Genomic DNA, 23,174 nt, shown 5'->3' with positions numbered 1-23,174 from the left:
TGACAGAAAACTATCTGAAAATCTCTTCTTAATGACATGACACAGAACAAGTCAGAAAATACACTTTCACATACAAAAAACATTATGCATAACCAAGAATTCAGAGACTGGAGATACATAATTCAAATTGTCTTGCCCTAATCTTGTTCTTAATAATTACAACCATCTCATCAGTGTTTTTATAGTCCAATGATGATCCAAAATCTGGATTATAGGTCAGATGTCAATTTAATGTTAATGGGGGTTGAGAGACTTAATACTATAATATTTACAATATCTATATAAATCCATTTTATTATTATACTAAAACTGTCAATGCAAAACTTCACTCTAACTTTTTTTTTTTTTTTTGTACAGTTTTCTTTGTAGTACTCTTCATCACTAACTGTGATTTAACAGCATTTAGCATGTGGGACTGTAAGCTGTTAAACCTTAGATTTTTAATCACAGGTGGATCTGTAGTAATCTGCACTTAGCATGGGTTTACTTAAAGCATATTACTGGTATGAGAGAGGGGCTCAGAACCCTGACCTAAGGGTTAGGTTTTTTTTAGGAGAGCACAACAAACAATGAACAAACTCACAGCCAAGATATCTCCTTCCTCCGGACCCCTACCCATCACACTTCACCTGCCTGCACCAGGTAATGTTGTTTTTTTAGCTCTGCGTAGTTTACTGTATTTTAGATGTTTTAGATATTATTTCCATTGCACAAAAGGATCTTTATAGCTAATTTTTTTTTTTTGTGGGAGATTTTATCTAAATATCAAGGAAATATTTTTCACACTAAAAAAAAAAAAGGTTATTTTAAGAGCTGTTCACTGAAAGGTTATGGGGAACCAAAAATGGTTATTCTATGGCACTCTTATGGCACACTTCCAGAGTGTATGGAAATCTATCAAATGTAGAAGTAGGAAACTGTGACAATTGTAATTCTCTAAATGACTTGTCTTTGTTTTTCTTAGTAAGTGAGAAGGATCCCCAGGAACAGAACTTAGTTGAGGATGAATCTGATGCAGAAAGACCATTTAAACGTTGCTGCACTCGATGGCCATTCCGAGCTGTACGGAGGGTGACCTGTGGCCTCATTTTAGGGGCTTGTGTGGCTGTTTCCTGGGCCTGGGGTACTCACAGTGCTAAAGAAACTCTGATAAAACATCCAACCCCTTTCTTTATCATTTGGTTCTGTAGCATCTGGAACATTCTCTTTTTTCCCTTCTACTATCTGTGTCATCTTCTCACGGAGAAACAGAAGCAGTTGCCAACCACCGAGTTCAGGTCAGAAGAAAACATTTCAAATGAACACTGGATTGTTTTAAATGATCTTCATGACTTGCTCATGTTAGGATGTTTGGCAGTCCAGTATTCATTTGCTATAGTGCTTAAGCAATTAAATCAAGTAAAATGAACGTTATTGTACTGTATATCATTCTTATTTTGACTTAATGTTCTGAAAGCTGTTTAGTGCAAGCTGCTTTCAGTCCCTAATCCTCCCAGCTTCTAGTACAGCTAAACAAATTGCCACTTTATTAATTAATCTATGCCTGGCCAACAACCAATAATGAGTGCAAAGTCATAATTGAAACTGGCTGGCAGTTGTTGGTATAACAGCAAAACCTTCAGCATTATCATTTGGGGATAGGTTAAAGCTTTATTATAAATCGTACTGCATGCACAGAGTCCTGACTAAGCTGTATTTTTACACATGGGGTTTAGGCCGTTCTATTAATAAAACTGCATACATTCATCTTTAGTGAAAGAATTGTGGATATTGGTTTTTGTTGCAGAAAATTCACATGCAAATAAATCATTATTTGAATTAATTGACAGGGGTAGGCTACAGGGGCAAGTTTTTATTACAATTAATATGTCTCAAATTTATTTTCAGACTTACTGACCTTTTGTGACAACATGCCCCAACAGTGAGACATTGTTTTGACCCATGCAAATTTTAAGTAATACATTTTGTACAATGTTTACATTTTGGATCATTTACTTCTAACCCTAACCCTAATTTTCAAATTAGAAGTTTTACAAACACTCTGCTAGAGAAAACACATATTTATAAAACTGATAATTCCGGTCCTTGATTTAATTGGTTGAGCTGCGTTGTAAATTACTCTACAAACATAGCCTACACCAAAATAAATATTAAAATAAGTATTTTTATGGATTAACCGTTTTATAAAACCAATAGGCCCTGTGAAGCCACGTCGTGCCTAACAACGGCCTTTAACTGAATTCACTGTAAACCACGGCTTGGGGCTTATTGCTTTGTTGTATTATTGGACTTTTGGATTAGGCTAATGACTGAGATAAAGCTCCTGTGACTACTTGCCCCAGTCTACCCTATTTCTCGTCTGAAAGAATAAGTGATAGAGACTCTTGTGTTGTGCGATCATTTTGATGTGACATGCTGCTGGCATTCTATTCTCTTTTGACGTACAGAAAATGTAGTCAATTCCTGGGTGAAGAACTGACCGTTAGGATTGTTCTGAAAGGAGCAGCTCCATTCTCTGTGCTATGGAGTTTATCTGGTTATTTGTACTTATTGGCGCTTTGCCGCATATCCAAAGTGGACGTAAGTGCCGTTCTCTGCTGCAGCCCAGCTTTTACTTTCCTCCTTTCATGGATCGGACTCAAGGACCGCTTCATGGGTGTCAGGGTGAGCAATCAAACATGATAGCGGGTGTGTGTGTGTGTGTGTGTGTGTGTGTGTGAAAGGCAATTCATTGAGGCAATCACAAATATTTATTTATTTATTTTAATTTCTATTTAGGTAGTAGCTGCCGTCCTGTCCATTACTGGCATTGTTATTTTGGTCTATGGGGATGGTTTTCACAGCGACTCAATCACAGGAGTGGCACTGGGAGTTGGCTCAGCTTCAACTTCTGCTTTATTCAAGGTCAGCACTTGAGGTGGGGATTTTAATTCATCCCATGTGACTCTTTTGAATCCGAAAAAGATTCGTTCATCATAAAGATTCTTTCTGAAACGTTCACTTTCGTTTAGTGACTTACCGTGTCACATTGTTACTGCACGTACATCAGAGACGTCTATTTCATGAGTGTGTTTACATCTGGATGACATCTTTTTTAGAGTGTTTGCTCATCTGCAATACGTCTATAGGACGTTTCCTGTCAGATGTCTTTAAGATGTAATGATTTAGAATGTATGTTAAACTGACATCTTAAAGATGTCTATCAAGTAAATAGCAGATGCTTTCCAGATGAAGTGATCTTTAACAGACATCTTGCAGACACGTGTGCTATCTGGGTACAGTAGGTGGAACGAGTCATTGAATTATTAATTTAGCCCATTTGTAACAAATCTGAGCCATTTACAACCGAAACAATTATCCGTTCTTAAAATGACTAATTCACTACAAAACTCTAGAAGACTGCGTGAGGTTAAGAAATTAATTTAAATCTAAAAGTGCTTAAACAACTGAAAAAAAAAAAATTTCTGCAGTTTTACTTTAATAACTGGTGGCTTCATGTCTCAGGTGCTTTTCAGAAAGCGTGTAGGGAATGTCCATCCAGGCCCTGCCAGTGTGTTACTCTCCTGCGTGGGTCTGTGTAGTTTCGTCCTCCACTCCTGGGTGTGTGTATTACTTTATTTCACACATGTGGAATACTGGCCTCCCTCCCAGCACATCCCCTGGGATAAACTCTTTGTCATGGCTTCTCTACTGCTTGGTAACTTATGCTTTTGTTTTCCACTATCCATTATGTAATAATGATTGCACACATTTATTGTTTATAAATTCTGAAGTTAGAAAATTAAAAAAATACTTAGGCTATGTGTTATATTTGATTGTATTTCAATGATATTTTAAATGATATTATATTTATTATTAATTTAAAGTTTTTATAATTTCATAATTTATTGTTGATATTATTACTAATATTATTAAATATTCAAAACAAAATAGGTCAGATTTTTATTTGACATATAACTTTTAACTATTTTTTGTCCTGTTTTCTCCTAAGTTTTCAATGTGCTGGTAAATCTGGGAGGAATGTTTACGTACCCCAGTTTAATTTCTCTGGGAATTCTCTTGACCATCCCAGCGAGTGCAGGTATGTATTTGTACATAAATAAACAAAAAATAGACCTTCTGAAGCCTCACAGATATGTGAAATAGAGTGCTGCAGTGATTTCGTAGAAGTTAGCATCACCCTGGTTCCCTCGTCAAAAGACCCAATAGGATTTTTCCATTGGCTTTTGGATTATTGCATAAATAAGCTCTGCGACCAACAAAAGTTTATGATTCTCATACGTTTTGTTCATCATGATATATTTTATGTTGTAGAATAAAATGTTAAAGTATCTTGAGCTTGTGTAAACCGCTGACCTCCATCTATCCATCTTCTTCCGCTTATCCGGGGCCGGGTCGCGGGGGCAGCAGTCTAAGCAGAGATGCCCAGACTTCCCTCTCCCTAGACACTTCCTCCAGCTCTTCCGGGGGGACACCGAGGCGTTCCCAGGCCAGCCGGGAGACATAGTCTCTCCAGCGTGTCCTAGGTCTTCCCCGGGGTCTCCTCCCAGTGGGACGTGCCCGGAACACCTCCCCGGGAAGGCGTCCAGGAGGCATCCGAAACAGATGCCCGAGCCACCTCAGCTGACCCCTCTCGATGTGGAGGAGCAGCGGCTCTACTCTGAGCTCCTCTCGAGTGACCGAGCCCCTCACCCTATCTCTAAGGGATCGCCCAGCCACCCTGCGGAGAAAGCTCATTTCGGCCGCCTGTATCCGGGATCTTGTCCTTTCGGTCATGACCCAAAGCTCATGACCATAGGTGAGAGTAGGAACGTAGATTGACCGGTAAATCGAGAGCTTTGCCTTACGGCTCAGCTCTTTCTTCACCACAACAGACCGGTACATCGACCGCATTACTGCAGAAGCTGCACCGATCCGTCTGTCAATCTCCCGTTCCATCCTTCCCTCACTCGTGAACAAAACCCCAAGATACTTAAACTCCTCCACTTGAGGAAGGATCTCTCCACCAACCTGAAGGGAGCAAGCCGCCCTTTTCCGACTGAGGACCATGGCCTCGGATTTGGAGGTGCTGATTCTCATCCCAGCCGCTTCACACTCGGCTGCAAACCGTCCCAGTGCATGCTGAAGGTCCTGGTGTGAAAGGGCCAACACGACAACATCATCCGCAAAAAGCAGAGACGAAATCACGTGGTCCCCAAACCTGACACCCTCCGGCCCCTGGCTGCGCCTAGAAATTCTGTCCATAAAAATTATGAACAGAACCGGCGACTAAGGGTAGCCCTGCCGGTGTCCAACATGCCCCGGGAAGAAGTCTGACTTACTACCGGCAATGCGAACCAAGCTCCTTCTTCGGTCATACAGGGATCGGACAGCCCTTAGCAAAGGACCCGGGACCCCATACTCCCGGAGCACCCTCCACAGGCCGCCTCGGGGGACACAGTCGAATGCCTTCTCCAAATCCACAAAGCACATGTGGACTGGTTGGGCAAACTCCCATGAACCCTCCAGCACCCTGTAGAGGGTATAGAGCTGGTCCAGTGTTCCACGGCCTGGACGAAAACCGCACTGTTCCTCCTGAATCCGAGGTTCCACTATCGGCCGTATTCTCCTCTCCAGTACCCTGGCATAGACTTTCCCAGGGAGGCTGAGAAGTGTGATCCCCCTGTAGTTGGAACACACCCTCCGGTCCCCCTTCTTAAAAAGAGGGACCACCACCCCGGTCTGCCATCCCAGAGGCACTGTCCCCGACCGCCACGTGATGCTGCAGAGGCGTGTCAGCCAAGACAGCCCCACAACATCCAGAGACTTGAGGTACTCAGGGCGGATCTCATCCACCCCCGGTGCCTTGCCACCGAGGAGTTTCTTGACTACCTCGGTGACCTCAGCTAGGGTGATGGACGAGTCCACCTCTGAGCCCTCAGCCTCTGCTTCCTCAATAGAAGACATGACGGCGGGATTGAGGAGATCCTCGAAGTATTCCTTCCACCGTCTGACGACATCCCCATTTGAGGTCAACAGCCGCCCACCTCCACTGTAAACAGCGTTGGTAGGGCACTGTTTCCCTCTCCTGAGGCGCCGGACAGTTTGCCAGAATCTCTTCGAGGCCAGCCGATAGTCCTTCTCCATGGCCTCACCGAACTCCTCCCAGGCCCGAGTTTTTGCCTCCACAACCACCCGGGCTGCAGTCCGCTTGGCCTGCCGGTACCTGTCAGCTGCCTCAGGAGTCCCACAAGCCAACCAGGCCCGATAGGACTCCTTCTTCAGCTTGACGGCATCCTTTACTTCCGGTGTCCACCACCGGGTTCGGGGATTGCCGCCTCGACAGGCACCGGAGACCTTACGGCCACAGCTCCGAGCCACCGCTTTGACAATGGAGGTGGAGAACATGGTCCACTCAGACTCAATATCTCCAGCCTCCCTCGGGATCCGGTCGTGGCTCTGCCAGAGGTGGGAGTTGAAGATCTCTCTGACAGGAGATTCGGCCAAACGTTCCCAGCAAACCCTTACAGTACGCTTGGGTCTGCCGTGTCTGTCCAGCTTCCTCCCCCGCCATCGGATCCAACTCACCACCAGGTGGTGATCAGTTGACAGCTCCGCCCCTCTCTTCACCCGAGTGTCCAAGACATACGGCCGCAGGTCAGATGAAACGACCACAAAGTCGATCATCGACCTACGACCTAGGGTGTCCTGGTGCCACGTGCACTGGTGGACACCCTTATGCTTGAACATGGTGTTCGTTATGGACAAACTGTAACTAGCACAGAAGTCCAATAACTGAACACCGCTCGGGTTCAGGTCGGGGGGGCCGTTCCTCCCAATCACGCCCCTCCAGGTGTCACTGTCGCTGCCCACGTGAGCGTTGAAGTCCCCCAGTAGAACGACGGAGTCCCCAGTCGGAGCACTTTCCAGCACTCCTCCCAGAGACCCCAAGAAGGCCGGGTACTCTGCACTGCCGTTCGGCCCGTAGGCACACACGACAGTGAGAGACCTATCCCCGACCCGTAGGCGCAGGGAAACGACCCTCTCGTTCACCGGGGTAAACTCCAACACATGGCGGCTGAGCTGGGGGGCTATAAGCAAACCCACACCAGCCCGTCGCCTCTCACCATGGGCAACTCCAGAGTGGTGAAGAGTCCATCCTCTCTCAAGGAGTGTGGTTCCAGAGCCCAAGCCATGCGTAGAGGTGATCCCGACTATCTCTAGTCGGAACCTCTCAACCTCACGCACGATCTCAGGCTCCTTCCCCGCCAGCGAGGTGATGTTCCACGTCCCTAAGGCTAGTTTCCGTGTCCAGGGATCGGGTCGTCGAGGCCCCCGCCTTCGACTGCCGCCCGAACCTCTCTGCACCGGCCCCATACGGCTCTTCCTGCAGGTGGTGAGCCCACGGGAAGGCGGTCCCACGTCGCTCCTTCGGGCTGAGCCCGGCCGGACCCCGTGGGAAGAGGCCCGGCCACCAGGCGCTCGCATACGAGCCCCAACCCCGGGCCTGGCTCCAGGGTGGGGCCCCGGCTGCGCCATACCGGGCGACGTCACAGTCCTTGAATTGTTGTCCATCATAAGGGGTTTTTGAACCGCTCTTAGTCTGACCCGTCGCCTAGGACCTGTTTGCCTTGGGAGACCCTACCAGGGGCATATAGCCCCAGACAACATAGCTCCTAGGGTCATTCGGGTACTCAAACCCCTCCACCACGTTAAGGTGGCAGTTCAAGGAGGGGAAGTGATACTAGTCCAGTGGGGCCGACCGCTGACCTTATAACCGCTGACCTTATTTCAGGCATTTAACCAAAAACCCATTCAAAAACCCCATTGACTTTTGACAGAAAGTGCTAAAATGCTAACTCTTGTCCAGGTTTTGGCCTACAAAACGTCATCCCTGCAGCACTCCATAGGCCTAGATGTATAAAAATGATCGGACATGTAAAGCATTTAATTTCTGTGTTTGCACCTTGCATATTTTTCCATGCTCAAGTCTATTGCCCTCTCTCTCTTTCTCAAGCTGTAGATACATTTGTGACCGTAACTCTGCACATTAGCCATGTGCGAGCAGCAGCAGCCAGCATCATCTCAGCAGGGTATCTCATGCTGCAGCTTCCAGAAAACTGGGATGAGAGCACTTTGCGCTGGCTCAGCACACTGTGGCGTGGAAACTGGCGAGAGGACAGTGTCCTTGGAGAGGAGACTGTAGGGGACCCTGCTGGGATTGCACGAGCAAAACCCAAACCAGCCATATTGGCACTCAGCTGAGACTATTATTAGAACAATTGAGCGTTGGTCTGATGTGTAATTGCAACTATTCACATTGTAGTTCTGTTTTCATTTCATGTTGTTTGAAATTCAAAATGTCTTTATTAGCTGCTGACACACCAGATGATAGTAAGATAATAAGAAAGATTATAATAAAAAAATGTTTAAACTTTACAATAATGTTCAATTAGTTAACATTACACTCTTAGAAAAAAAGTTAAATGATGTTTATGTTCTACAAACCTCATATGCATTAACTAACATTACATAACAATGAGAATGTAACATTTGTTACAGTATTTATTCATCTTTGTTAACAGTAATTAAAAAAATACAACTTCTCATTGTGATTTCATGTCAGCTCATGTTCATGAAATAATATTAACAGATACAACTTAAATCTTTAGAAGGTTTTTTTTGTGCATGTTGTTAATAATGTGGATGGAACAAATGGAATTGTAAAGTGTTAGCAACAAAATGAAAGCCAATAAGTTGTACATTTTATTTATTTAAAGGAAGATTGTAATAAATTATATATTACATTTTTAAAAATTCTCTAATAATTCAAAAATTATATTAAAGTTAAAAAATGTGTAAGCTATCAAAATCCTAAAACTTTCTTTATTTCCAGTTTTAGTGAAAACAAAATGTCAGATTTTCAATGTGGTCATGGTCAATAAAAGTGAAAACAAAACTGCATGAGTCAGGACCATAGGTCAGGACCTACATTCAGCTCGCTAGATGGCGCCAGTCCATTTTCTCATCACTTTACACACACATTTCACCGCTGATGTTTCGAGCAGCAGGAAACGTTATCTGTGTTGTGAGGCGGCTGATGAGGAAAGCATGGCCCTTAACGCAGGTAAAATGTGTTTTGCTTATTCTGTTGTTGACTTCCCTATTTATATCTCTCAATAATCTTCAGTCACTTCACATACTTCCGTCGTGCTAAAGTAGTGCACGTGCAGACGCGCTAAAATAACATCTCACGCTAGCAGGTTAGCGCTTCAAGGTCTGTCGGTATGGGTGTGTAGCTTTAATTTATTCGAAATATCTAGGTCTTTACAATGCCTTTATCATAAATGATTATTAGTGACAAACTTATTTTATACAGTCTTTGGACAACCGAACCTAAAGTCGTGTAACTGTCTGAAATCTCCAAACACATGGATGTTAGCTGGCTGGCTGTTTGTCATCTGTACATTAATGACACACACATGAGGAATCCATGTGCTTTGATGAATCTAGATGAAGACTTTGAATGGGAACCTCCCTCCGAGGCGGAGATGAAGGTGATTCAGGCTCGACGGGAGCGGCAGGACAAAATCAGCAAGCTGATGGGAGACTATCTGCTGAAGGGATATAAGATGCTGGGGGATTGCTGTGAGCTGTGTGGGGTGAGAGTAAAACACTTTACATTCACTCATCAGTGACTTCATAACATTATTGTCATTATTGTTAATATACATGTATAATCATAATATATATAAACATTACATAATATATATATATATATGTATATATATACACACACACACACGTATTGAGGTGCCATATTTAAAAACTGTAAGTATGCCCTAATATTTAAATTCTGGCCAGTAATTTTATATATATATATATATATATATATATATATATATATATATATATATATATATGTATTACTGGCTAGAATTGTAATATTAGGACATATACGTATATTGTATATGCCGTAATATTACAATTCTGGCCAGTAATACATTATATATATATATATATATATATATATATATATTAGTGCTGGGCAAGTTAACGCGTTATTATCGCGTTAACGCATTTATTAATTAATGCCGACAAATTTTTTATCGCGCGTTAACGCAGAGGTTTTTTTTTTTTTTTTGAAAGTCCGTTGCTCACTGCCTCTGAATACAAATAGGCCTACAGTCAAACCATGATCACAGGAGGGGTGGGATGTTAGTCAGCCAGCAAATAACCCACCCAAACAAGCAGTGGAGAGGCTTTGGCAGGTTCTCTCAAGTGAACAGAAAGGGAGACAGCGCTCCGCGAGTGAATGACAGGCGCTCTATGGATAGTAAGCATGGCACCGGCTTCTGTGCGCTACGCAGCTGCGCCTTTTTAACTTAAATTAAAATTATACATAACTTTACCTGATAGGCCTGCGTTTAGTTTAGCGGGGATGCTCTGCCATGTGAATTCCCTCCTGTTGATGTCCTGATAACTATTTAGATTCTGGAAACTCACAAACAGCGAGCCGAGGATCAGTCTCTCTTCCAATGATTTGTGCTGCGCGTCGTGTACAAAAAAGTTAGACAATTCAACTTCGGCAACGCGCGGGCGCGTGCGTGAGGCGAGCATGACTGCAACAGTTTCACAGGAACGCACCCGCTTGTCGCTGCACCTGTGCTCGACCACTTCACCTCACTCTAGGCTGATTTATACTTCTGCGTCGGACTTACGCCGGAGCCTCTACGCTATAGACAACGCGTTGGTTTTCATTTATATTATATCTGCGTCGTTGTCCGCGTTGACGCGCAATTACACATGAGGGAGAGTGTGAAACCCGGGGAGCGGTTCTAGCAATCACAGCGCTTGCGGTACGCGTAGAATTGACGTTACATTTCTGGAGAGATGCACGTCAGGGTACGCGCGCTACACAGCTACGGCGTGAGTTCGATGCAGAAGTATAAATTGGGCTTTACCTCTGTTTAATGTAATCTTACGTGGGAAACCATGGCATGCCATGACCAAACCTAAGCTGCTATCAGAGAAGTAACGTTGTTCGACTTATATCTGTAGTAGTGATCATGACCCTTTGACTACATAGACTGTTTCTGCTGCTCCCTGATACAAGATACCTGTTCAGAAAAAAAAAGAAAAGAAAACTGGACTCGTTTTAACAAGCTAGATAAAAGGTAATGCCCTGGCAGTGGCAAATAGCTTTGTTTAAATATTTGATTTGATTACATTAATGTTTAAGTTGAGATTTACAAGAAATATTTTATTGATACTGTGTAAAGGGAATACTGCTGGTGTAAAAGCACCTTATTTGTTTAAAGTTTTTGCAAACCACATGTTATTGCACTTTTGTAGCAGTACATTTAAATCAAAAGTGCGCAATACACTACTAGAATTCATTATTCAATTTTGCGCGTAACAATGCGATTAATCGCGATTAATCGCAAGAAAATCATGCGATTAATCGCGATTAAATTTTTTAATCGTTGCCCAGCACTAATATATATATATATATTAATGGCCAGAATTGTAATATTAGGGCATATACAATATGTATATGCCCTAATATTACAATTCTGGCCAGTAATACATTATATATGTGTCTGTATGTGTGTGTATATTTTATATATATATATATATATATATATAGCCTATATGTATATTATTACTGGCCAGAATTGTATATATTAGGGCATATACTATATATATATATATATATATATATATATATATATATATATATATGAAGAGTTCAGATGCAAAACCCTCTAAATCCGTCAGACTTATTTTCTTTAAATGAGCATTTTTTATCAGGCTCCTATGTTCACGTCCAGTAGTTTCATTTTAAAGGTACTGATAAGGTTATTAGTCATTGAATAAAATAACTTTTTTTCAAAAATGTCACTTGAGTCAATTCAGTGATTTTTAACAAATTCGATTTTCTTTTGCGTCAAAAACAGCTAAATCCACTTGTGCTTTTTTCGCAAAAACCTCTAAATCCACCTCTTTGGGACAAGACATAGTAAATAGCTGAAAAATCAATAAAAATGTAACTAGAAACACTGAAAAAGATTAGAGCACATTCATTTCAAAACTAAACAGTAGACACACCTCTTTACAGGGGGGCTGAATGAGATCTGCGATTATTTGCAAATCCCACCCCATTTCTCTGCAGTCACCTTTCTGCCCTGTCTGAATAAAGACAAAAGCCCCCCCCCCCCCCCCCCCGATTCACACAGTACAACCACATTGGCAAAAAGAATTGGCGATTAAAATAGTTTAATAGTTTTAGTTTGTATAATCAAGTAGAACAGAGCAACATTCTTAAACATCAATATCTGTGCATTTTGTATAAGAAGCTTATAAGACTTAAATAATGTAAAGTAATATTATAATGTATATCTCAAGTATAATAAATCAAATTCCTTCAAAGTTACAGCACTGCACCAAGAACTGTTATGAGTGCATGCTACACTTGCGACCAAGCTATTTTCACTGTAAAGTTACCGATTTTCTTTTGCCTTGTAAATTAACGGGAAGAGTTTTGAGGTAGATAAACGACGTTCTCTTCTGCCTTTTGATGTCAGTAGGACAGGCTCCTCCATTTCATCGTACTCCATCTTAAAAATGTAAAAAATCTGAATCCAAAAACAAAATCTCCTCAGCCGTCTCAAAAAATCCGTCTCCTCAGCGCACCGCTCTATTGAAATAGCCTGTACTGATTCGCGCGGCTCGCGCCTTCTGATTGGTTCTCGGGATGTAGTGGCTTTTGCTGCCAAAGGGAAGTGGCGTCTAGAGGCTTTTGCCGACAAACTGATATTTCTGAATGGGCTGAGGCTGAGATTTCGAGGATTTGAAGCAAATATATTTGTTGAACGTGTACTGTGTTCAGATAGCTTTCACTCAATGTCATTATCTCATTTTTGACGGAGGTGGCGTTTAGAGGCTTTTGCATCTGAACTCTTCATATATATATATATAAACAGTAAGATTTTAAATAAATTAATACTTGTATTCACCAAGGATGCTTTAAAGACCATATGCAATCTTATTTTTTATGGAATATTCAGTATTTATAAAAGATTTATCCATGGACATCACTATTTTTCTACAATTGATTTACCCTCGTATTGACAATGATCCAATTAGCCTTTCTCACACTTCCGGGTTTTTGGCTTCCGGATTGGTGCACACAGGGTAAACTTATTTTTCCGGTTATAGCAATGGCTGAGCCTAACAAGAATAAATGTGGCAATAGAATTCTTTTTACACATTAAAAATAATTGCTCTGCTGCTTGATTGAGAACCAGGACCGGTCACACCCTGCCTGGACAATGTCTGTAAATATGCACTATAATATCTGATGTAATACTTGCAGCACATCATAAATAATAATAATAATGTTGTTATTTGTATTATTTAAGTAATGTTGTATTTATTGTATTTATTCTCCTTTGCACTAATAATATGCCTCAGGAAGTAAGATATAAATAAGAAATGAGAATTTATTCTATTGGGATTAGCATTGTTCTGAATTTAATACATACTTAAATTGGACTCTGGATAATTGTTTGTTTAATTTATCCTTGGGGGGAAATTGTGCATTTGTAGTCTCGGAAGAAATAATTTCTCATGGTGTGGTGATGCGAGGAAATTTACTGAATAGTCAATATTTCAGTTAATGACACGGCAGCCGGTGAATACAAACCAACCATGGCACATTTGAGCGTAATATCTCAATGAGTCAGCAGTCTGAGGGGCCGTGGAAGTTACAAACAAGTAAAACCTTATTTAATCTGTAGATTATATAACAACAACTTGGAAAACAGACAAAAAAGAAAAGGTAGGAAATGTTATTTGAGAAAAGTTCATACTAATATAATAGGCGCAGACCCGTAGCGAAAGTAACTTTACCCTGTGTGACATAGTTTCCGATTCCATGTGAAAAAGGCTAATCAATTACTTATGGACAAAATCGAGTACCGTACCGTATTTTTATTTTTTATTTTTTATTTTTTGAAAAGCCGTTTCCCTGAAAGGCTGCTCACTGCAGAGCCATGGGTGGAGCGTGAAGTCCAGTTTCCCCTTTCTGGATGTAATTTGGTCATAATGGGTGGAGCTAGAAGGTCTGACCTCTTCCTAACCCTACCCAACAGCACTGGACTAGGTCAAGCTCAACCCATGACATCCAGAGAGATGGAGCTGGACGTCATTTGGCTCTGTAGTGAGCACCACTTTGTGTCACTCGGATGTGCTTTAAATTGTTCAAAAGTGACACTACAGACATTTAAATGTAACAAAAATATTTTTATTGTACTTTTGATCTAAAAATCCAGAAAAAAATCTATCACGGTTTCCACAAATATTTTAAGCAATACAACTGTTTTCAACATTGATAATAATAAGAAATGTTTATTGAGCAACAAATCAGGATGATTTTGGAAGGATTATGTGGCACTCAAAGTAATGATGCTGCAACTTCAACTTTACCATCACAGGAAGAAATCTCATTTAACATTAAATTAGAAAAACGTTAAATTGTAATAATATTGCACAATATTACTGTTATGTTATGATAATCTAATATTAAATATCCGATATCTGCCAATACCAATAAAAAAAATCTGATTTAAACCTTGAAATAAACCTCTTTTTTTCTTTTCTTTTCTTATTAAGAGAAAAGAGATTTCTTTTCTATTTCTTATTTTAAAATTATTTTAAAAGTCAGTTCATCTTTTCACTGAAATTATGCTGATAAATGTAATTTCTAATTGGGTGGGAGAGAAACATAAGCATTGTACTAGCATTCTCAGGTGTTTAGACCTCTGGAATTATAATAATTAATATTTATTTATTTTTGATTGTATGAATTAAGGAATGCAATGAATTGTCCTATATATTTGCAGACAATTCTGCTGCAAGATAAGCAGAAGAAATATTACTGTGTTGCTTGTCAAGAGCTGGACTCCGATGTTGACAAGGACAACCCAGGTACGTTTAGATGCAGCCTCTTGAATTGTTTATGAATGTACAGTCTTGGCTCTTGTGTATCTCTGTTAACTTGTTCACTTTCCTTTTCAGCTTTGAATGCCCAGGCAGCCTTGTCACAGGTACGAGAGCGTCAGCTTGCTAGTCAGTCTCTCCCTGAATCTAACGGAGCCTCATCCAGCGAACCCCCTCTCTCCATCACGGGCCAGCCCCGGCCGGAGCACTGCGAGGGGGCCGCGTCTGGACTGAGAGGTCCCCTTCCCACCACACAGTCCACTCCTGTTTCTGCCCCCCCTGCCAGCGCAAACTTCCTACCACCTGCCAACCCTCCTGTCCAGACTACACCTCCTTCAGGGTCCTTGGGTAACACCCTCCAGCACGCAGCCTTGTCGAGCGCAGAGGAGGCGGTGCTACACAAACTCAGATGGGCCACGCAGGAGCTCCAGCACTCTGCGTCAGTGGAGGCCAGTATCCAGCTCTGCAATCTCATCCGAGGCTGTGCCGAATCCCTGCGTAGCTTGAAAGAGCTGCAGCTCTCATAAGACTGAACTATAATCAGGGCTGTAACAGCACACACACATATAATATGAAATATGAACAGCACATATATATATATATATATATATATATACATATAGTAACATACTCAATGGAGTGTTTCAGTTGTGTTTGTTCCAAAGCAGCATGTGACTGTTGTGTGTTGAAATACATTGCTTTAGCTGCAAAAGCTGTTTTTTCTTTTTCATGATTTTTTTCCCCATTTCTTTATGAAATCCATATTTTCTGAAAGCACTGAATTGACCGTTGTGACGATGTTACTACAGTGGCACCATTTTGATGCTATGAGTTTCGCCATGGTAAGGATACTAGCTGTGTCTCATTTCGAAGACTGCGTCCTCCGGTGGTCGCATTCGTCGGCCGCATACGTCATAAAGGATGTCTTATTTCAGAATAGTAGCCTAACTATTATAAAATTGACTGTTATTCCTAGTGAAGCATAAATTGTAATGTCTTAATGACTTTGGAATGTAGTGGTCAGTTTACTGAAATGACGCAGCCTCAATGATGTATACAGACGTTTTTTTTTTTTTCGCTGCCCAGAGCTTGCCGTTTTTAAACGCAAAAAAATAAAAACTGATGGGCCCTTAAAGGGCCAGTCACATAGAACACGTTTTTGGATTGAAAAAAGTGAGATGCAGGCAATGGAATGGGGAAAACCTGTTTTTGCCTTCCACTACGGCGCTTTTCTATCGTTTTTCTTTGTAAAGCAATAGACAGAAGTGACCATTGTGCTAGTGTTAATAAAGTTCAACTTAAAAAAAAAGGTGTTTCTATGCATTGCCTTTTTTATTCTATTAATTTTCCCCACACAAAGCTCAGATGAAGCCTTTAAAAAAAGTATTTTAGACTCAAGAAAATGCTTAAGGAAAGAAAGAACATGATCTGCTACAATGGTTTTATTACGATTACTGCTGAAAATGAGAAAGTGCTTCACTGTGGCCACCAAAGCTCAGATGAAGCCTTCCCTGTTGTCAATAATTGTATCCCTTAAAACTCATCTTTGATCACCAAAATGACATATAAAAGTTTTTTTCCTGTGAAAATAAGCACCCTTGCTTCATTTAGTATGAGCGGAATCATGAATATGCAAATTAGCCCTCAATCACACAAGCTCAGACTACCTGATCCACTAGGTCAACTTTACTGTTGTAAACACTGCACAATGGCAAGGCATGGAAATACTGGTTTAATTCAGCCATTGTTTAACCATAAATTAAGAAGTGGAACAGTGGATTTTAAAGGGTCATCTACAAATCAATGTATCGGGATGGTAGTGCGTTTTATGTATCGCTCTCTTCAACTTCGGACACATAACGGTAATTAATATGATTAGCCTTTTGCTTGACTACGTTATCAAACAGATGATAATGTGTTGCTAATGTTACACAAACCATCTTCCTTTTCACCATCTCAGAGTCAGCAGCTGTCTTCTAAAAATCAGCATCCTTAGAAACGCTTTGAACAACTTAGAATGTCAGTAACGTCGTAATACTACATAATTTCATCGCATCATACATAATACACCTGCTATATTGTGATTTTTCATATCAACAGAAAAATATACTGGGATAACCTGGCTTCTCTCTAGACTCCCCTGCTTTGCAGCAGTTAATGATATGCTAAAGCCCACCTGCGTGTTGATGTCATGGTCACAACACGTAGATAACAACAGCGATTTCTTTGGTTCACTACTGAAAATACTCAGCAATGGTGTTGACTTATGAATTTGCACATGGTTTGTCTTAAAGCATATTAAAAACACCAAAGGCATATAAATAAATAACATTAAAAACTTGATTTTCTCCACAGGGATCATTAAAAATTCATTGAGACTCAAGAATATACATAAGGAAAGCTAACATGATTGACATAGGCTGCGTCCGAAATTGCATACTGTCTTGAGTACCCAGCAAACACATTAACGTTGTGGCAACGTCTGTGGCACGTTGCATTTCTACTACTATGTAAACGTGGCTGTCTACGTACTAGCAACATTGTTATAGCAACCTTTTGGCCTTGTTGTTAAAACGTTGTTAGAAGGTTGGGTACGTTGTACCAACGTTCTGTGTTTGTTGGGTAGGTACTTAGCACGACCGCTAAAATAAAGGTATGTTCTGTAGTATGAGTGTTTATTTTAACATGTAGGCTACACAAAGTGACACGCATACTATGCAGAACATACATTTTTAGGTCGTGAAGTAATGTCATACTGTGTGCAGTGGAAAGGTGGCTTATGAATGTATTCCGGACATATTGCTATGCTGTCATTATCACCACTGCCATTCACAAATACTCTCCCGTGGCCATCATATGCACATTTCAGAATCTCTGCGGAAGTAATAGGTCATTCTGGTACTTTCTGCCTACTCTTTCATCAGTAGGCTACTGTGAATTCGGACATATTTCCTGTCACATAGTCACATAGCCTACTTTTTTTTTGCTTACTATATTGAGATTACTGCTGGAAATGAGAAACGGCGCCTCACTGTGGCCAAACGGCGCACTGGGCGGAGAGATTCAGTAGGCGAGGTTTAGCTGCACAAGACAAAAGAAAACGTTAAACGAAAACAAAGCGGGGCGCCTTGATCTCCCGACCAGGGTTCCCTGACCAGTTTTTCTTATATTTAAGGGTAGGGATTTGTTTTCATCTCGAGCAGTAGAATAAATGCGCTGCTTTACGACGAAATGCAAGTAAGGAAGAGCGGAAAATCAAATGCCTCCTGAAGAGATACGGTGTAAACGAGCTGTTATAGTTATAATTTAGTTTAGACCAGCGGTTACATATGAGGAATATCGCATATGACTTTTCTTTATATTTTCCGGAAGTTAGTTTTCAGACGTGACATTTGGTTGCAGTTAAGGTCATGCGCTCACCTTTAGCTTGTCTTTTTATAGAAAGATAGTACATCTAATCTCAATTGCATATTTTTAATGGTGTTAAAAATAAATGAGAAAAATAACAACACCAGGCCTGGAAAAGTTACAAACCAGGATTTTATTTTAAAAGCGAAAACAGTGAAATCGGAAATGAACGGGTTTCAGTCCAGTCCAGCGGATTGTCCGGCTGGAAGCGTCTGTTCCATTGAAGGTTTGCCTCCGTTACCCAAAGGACTGAGTGGCATCCTAAACTCGAGCGGGGGATCATGGAGGGACATTGAAAAGGTCTACAGCAAGAGGACACGCATCCAAGCGGACATCAGCAAGTCCAGAGTGAGCGACTGTCTTGGCCGCAGTAAACCAGCTAGCCTTGACGCAGCGCTGGCCGTGTTGCGCAAAGAGATGGTACGAGACAACGCCTGAATGTGCCGGTGTGACCTTCACTAGATATATCTGCTAAATTGGCAGCTATTTATGGGTCAAAGACAAATGTCAGAGATTATTTAAAAAGTACATCTTTTAAACATGTGCTAAGTTTTTTGAAAATGTAAATGAAATGGCTAAATTTGTAATCGTAGCCTATTCATTGTAGTTTCATACATTTTTGAAAAACTTTGCACAAAAATAGTTTTTTAAAGAATATCAAGCTTTTTAGGTTGACTCCTTTTGACCTGAATACAACTTTTTTTTGGTGAATTTATTTATTTATTATTTTACAGTCTCTGGACAGTTACCCTACCTAGACATGTTTGACTTGAGCTCCACCAAAAACAAAACAAAAAAACATCAAAACAACTTTTAATTCAGACATTAAAAACATGTTAATCGTTAAATAATCTTTTTGTATGACAGTCATTTTAGTTTGAAATGCATTTTAATAAAAGTTTAACATTTTCATTAACATTTCCTTGACAGTTTTATTGAAAGCTACGTTACACTAAAAATTAGTTGCCTTACATTTTTAAGTACAACTAACTAACTTGGATGTTTAAGTCATTTCAACTTAAATTGCATTAAACTGACTTAAACTGAATCTTGAATAACTTTAAAAAAAAGTTGAAAATTGCTTGGCTTATTTTGATGAGTTACGGCAATCTAAAAACATATTGATCAAATAATTTTTTACAGTCTATTTTTTAAAGGGAGTGTCTTCTCCCTACAAAATGTTAAATTTTTACTATGCAAACTCATAACAGCTGTTTGTATTATTAGAGGTAATTAAAATATGTATCGGAACTCCGCATAGCTCATATGTTCTCGTGACTTTTGCAGGTTGGTCTCCGACAGTTAGACATGTCCTTGCTGTGCCAGCTGTGGTCTCTATATGAGTCCATACAGGAATACAAAGGAGCTTTCCAGGACATCTCCTCTTCTTTGTGCGAGAGCTCCTTCAACACCGAAAATGGCTATTCTGAGGATGAAGAGGAGGAAGATGAAGATGAAAATGAAGGGGAGAGTGGGGAGACGCTGTTATCCCTTCCTCAGCCCACTCAGAACTCCCGAGACCAGTGGATCAAAGACTCTTTCCACATCCCCATTTAAATGAAGCATGCGCTCTCTTAGTTATAGATCTGATCTCCCATGATCCTCATCGAAATAAACCGTGACAAACATGACCCCATTGTTTGAAGGATTCTATAGGCATCAAAATGATCAAGGCCTTTGTTTTTGTAGGATACTATTACAATGGTGATTGTAAGCTTGTTTCAGGGGAACCATGGAAAACTGCCTTTTTTACTTCCTGTGAAGTCATAAAGACCGGATGTGGACTGACAGGAAGAGGATGTTATGGCCAGAAACAGTGTAGTCTAGGATGTTTTTCTACTTAAGGTAAAGGGTGTATACATCAAAAATTGAATTAAAGACATGCCTTATTATTCTCTCTTTTGATATATCAAGTCACAGTTTCATTATATTATAGATGTGGCAGATATCACTTGTCTATTTTCTTTATACCAGGATTTGAAATACTGTTTATTTTATTATACAATATTATTTACCACCTCTGTTTTCCATTAGTAAGTTAAACTTGCCTTTTGTACAAAATGAAAAAGTAATAAAACATGTCAAACTTTACCTTTTTGCTGATGGTCTCAAGAATATACTTCAGTAAAAGTGGTTTGTTTCCTTTATTTTTAGCTACATTTTCTGTCGTCTGATACTTTATCCACCAATGTTTCAAAATACATGCTCAACAAGTTCAAAACAGCTGTCCAGTGCAGATATGAACACATCAGCCATTAGGTGGCATACATTTCCTTCCTAAAGTTTGTAAATTGATGTTGTTTTGAGTCATGATGTCAAGAATATTAGAGTAAACAATCTCTCTTCTTTCCATTGCCTTGGTACCGTTTAGCGCAAAAGAAGATTGCTAGATTCTTCTCCTTTAATGTTTATCTTTGAGTCAGACCAGATACAGTACATGCCATCGGATTAAAACAATTATACTAAATTTGAATGTTTAGATTGAGACTCCTTCAGATCTTTCTGAACCACTCACTCATTACGCAGAAAGTATAAACAAATGGTTCCAGCTACTCTTGTGCTTATTAGGTAATACTGCTAGCTTATTTTGCATTAGGGAGAGAAGGGGGGAACAAGTTCAGACACAGGCCAGGCAGCACTAAAAAAACTGTTCCATCACTATTATTCATATTATTACAGTAACACATTGGCATGTCCTGTAATTTCCATCAAAATTAAGCTTTAGGTTTTATCAAGTCTTTATGTAGTCTATAGCAGTTTAATAAATACAAAGTTCTGTCATAAAACTCCAGATGGCGCAGGCTGATTACTGTCCTTAACTCAATCTTCTTGCAATCACATGATTCTCTATAGGGTTGACAGTTGATTGGTTCCTGCTGTATCAGTAGCAATGAGCTCGCTCCTCGCTGCTCAACTTTCAAAGACTTGGTTTGCTGTAGCAGTTGCAGCGTGCTTTCATAAACCCTCCACCTTCCCCAGCTCCACCTGTATAGATCTGCTACGGGTAATTCATGTATGCTATATTGTACAGCAGCAGCAAGTTATGTCTTATATTGGCAGTAGTCCCGTACTTTCTCTGCAGCAGCGTAGCAGATCTATTCCGCCAAAACCAAACATATCAACAGGCATATAAACTCACAGAAGAGTTGTCATGACAGAAATAGCAATATACTAAGTTTAATGTAATATATAACAATATACTGTAGCATTTTCTATTATTCAAATTAATTTAAATGGAGAGGATGTTTGGAAACTCAGTCATGACCAGAAATTTTACATAAGCTAGCTTATATTTGCATAACTAAAATTACACTGCAAACTGTAGCTTTAGGTATTATGAAGTCCGTCTATAGCATTTTAAATTGTATTTAGCCATTGGTTTCATCTCTGACATTTATTTGGGTTGAAGTTGAGCAGGTGGATGAATTACAGTCTCTAAACTCTGCCATTCGGGGAGGTCATGGTTCTCCATGCTCACTGCAGCTGCTGTCAGAGTCTGTCCTCTAAAGAATAGCAAACAGTTATTAAAGGTTTCCGTCTGGTGCTCTAGGCTAAGTGGTCGTATGTTTGAGTCTTTGCAGGTAGACAACAAGAACAAAGCTCTGGGCAGTCTTACAGCACTGAGAATTTGTCATTGTCCCACAAGCCCCACTCATGTGCCAAAATCTCGCTGAAACGCACTGTAGTGTCCACATTGCATACTTCTTCAGGGAGACCATCTCAAACTCCACATATTTGGTATGATGGAGTGATTAAGTGGTGAAGGATGTGGCATTTCTCTAGACAGCTCTATAAATAAAATACAGATGTAAGATATTGTTGGATACAATATCTCAACAAGGAATGTCTGTTAAAAGTAACTCAAACCAAAGGTCGCATTGCTATCTTTTCAATCACATTAATATGAAAAATATGCACTTTCTGCCCTTTGATTAATCTTAAAGGCATAAATATTATGGCAGAAATGATTACAGATACTTTTTACATACTTCTGTTGTTTAACTAAGCATTTTTTAAAACCATTACCATCATTCTAACGTGAATTTATTTGCATTTTGCAATTCAAAAGTTTGGGGTTGGTAAGATTTTTTAAAATGTTTTTTTGAAAGACATTTCGTATGCTCATCAAGGCTACTTTTTAATCAAAATATAGCAAAAACAGTAATATTGTGAGATATTGTAAAAAATTTAAATAACTGTTTTCTATTTTAATATAATTTAAAATGTAATTTATTCTTGTGATGGCAAAGCTGAATTTTCAGCATAATTACTAGTGTATTATGTGTATTCATTACTATAATTACAGTCTTCATTGTCATATAATCCTTTAGAAATCATTCTAAAATGCTGATTAATGCAACAGTTGTGTTGCTTAATATTTTTGTGGAAACTGTAAAACATTTTCTTTAGGATTCTTTGATCGATAGAAAGTTTATTTTAAATAGAAACAGCATTTATTTGAAATAGAAATCTTAACATTATAAATGTCTTTCCTGTCACTTTTGATCAATTTAATGCATCCTTGCTGAATTAAAGTAATAGTTTCTTTCTTTCTTTCTTTCAAAAAAATAATCTTACTTAACTTTTCAAAAGTAGCATATGTGGTCGAAGGAGAACAGTATGTCATCTTCATGTTCTTCGCAAATAAATAAGGCCCTTGTTTTTTTATACCATACGGTGGTGTGGCACGTCATTATAAGGATGAGGCATTTCTTGATCCACCTAGTGTGTAAGCATGTATTTTGAGTGAGCTCATGTCTTACCCAGATACAAACTCAGCTTGT

At 40.0% G+C, this 23,174-nt stretch overlaps 3 protein-coding genes across 4 annotated transcripts; all 3 read left to right on the top strand.

Moving 5' to 3' along the window:
• Positions 1-419: 419 nt before the first annotated feature.
• LOC130082803 (solute carrier family 35 member F4) lies at positions 420-8,272 on the top strand. Its single transcript, XM_056247677.1, has 7 exons — positions 420-642; positions 965-1,277; positions 2,448-2,664; positions 2,779-2,904; positions 3,505-3,697; positions 3,992-4,081; positions 7,997-8,272. The coding sequence occupies exons 1-7, from the start codon at positions 570-572 to the stop codon at positions 8,242-8,244; spliced, it is 1,260 nt and encodes a 419-aa protein (XP_056103652.1). The 5' UTR covers positions 420-569; the 3' UTR covers positions 8,245-8,272.
• Positions 8,273-8,995: 723 nt separating this feature from the next.
• On the top strand, positions 8,996-15,552 carry znrd2 (zinc ribbon domain containing 2). Of its 2 annotated transcripts, none has more exons than XM_056247672.1 (4): positions 8,996-9,106; positions 9,493-9,641; positions 14,886-14,970; positions 15,061-15,552. In XM_056247672.1, the coding sequence occupies exons 1-4, from the start codon at positions 9,091-9,093 to the stop codon at positions 15,507-15,509; spliced, it is 699 nt and encodes a 232-aa protein (XP_056103647.1). In that variant the 5' UTR covers positions 8,996-9,090; the 3' UTR covers positions 15,510-15,552. The 2 variants fall into 2 exon arrangements, with proteins under 2 accessions (XP_056103647.1, XP_056103649.1); XM_056247674.1 differs by lacking the exon at positions 8,996-9,106 and adding an exon at positions 9,219-9,242.
• Positions 15,553-18,047: 2,495 nt separating this feature from the next.
• On the top strand, positions 18,048-20,404 carry fam89b (family with sequence similarity 89 member B). Its single transcript, XM_056247675.1, has 2 exons — positions 18,048-18,810; positions 19,678-20,404. The coding sequence occupies exons 1-2, from the start codon at positions 18,460-18,462 to the stop codon at positions 19,945-19,947; spliced, it is 621 nt and encodes a 206-aa protein (XP_056103650.1). The 5' UTR covers positions 18,048-18,459; the 3' UTR covers positions 19,948-20,404.
• Positions 20,405-23,174: the final 2,770 nt, after the last annotated feature.

This window comes from Rhinichthys klamathensis, unplaced genomic scaffold (assembly GCF_029890125.1).
Source record: "Rhinichthys klamathensis goyatoka isolate OS25496 unplaced genomic scaffold, OSU_Roscu_1.1 h1tg000050l_1, whole genome shotgun sequence".
NCBI classification, from domain to species: Eukaryota; Metazoa; Chordata; class Actinopteri; order Cypriniformes; family Leuciscidae; genus Rhinichthys; species Rhinichthys klamathensis.
Note: the sequence above shows the minus strand (reverse complement) of the source record. Positions and strands in the feature narration are given on the sequence as shown.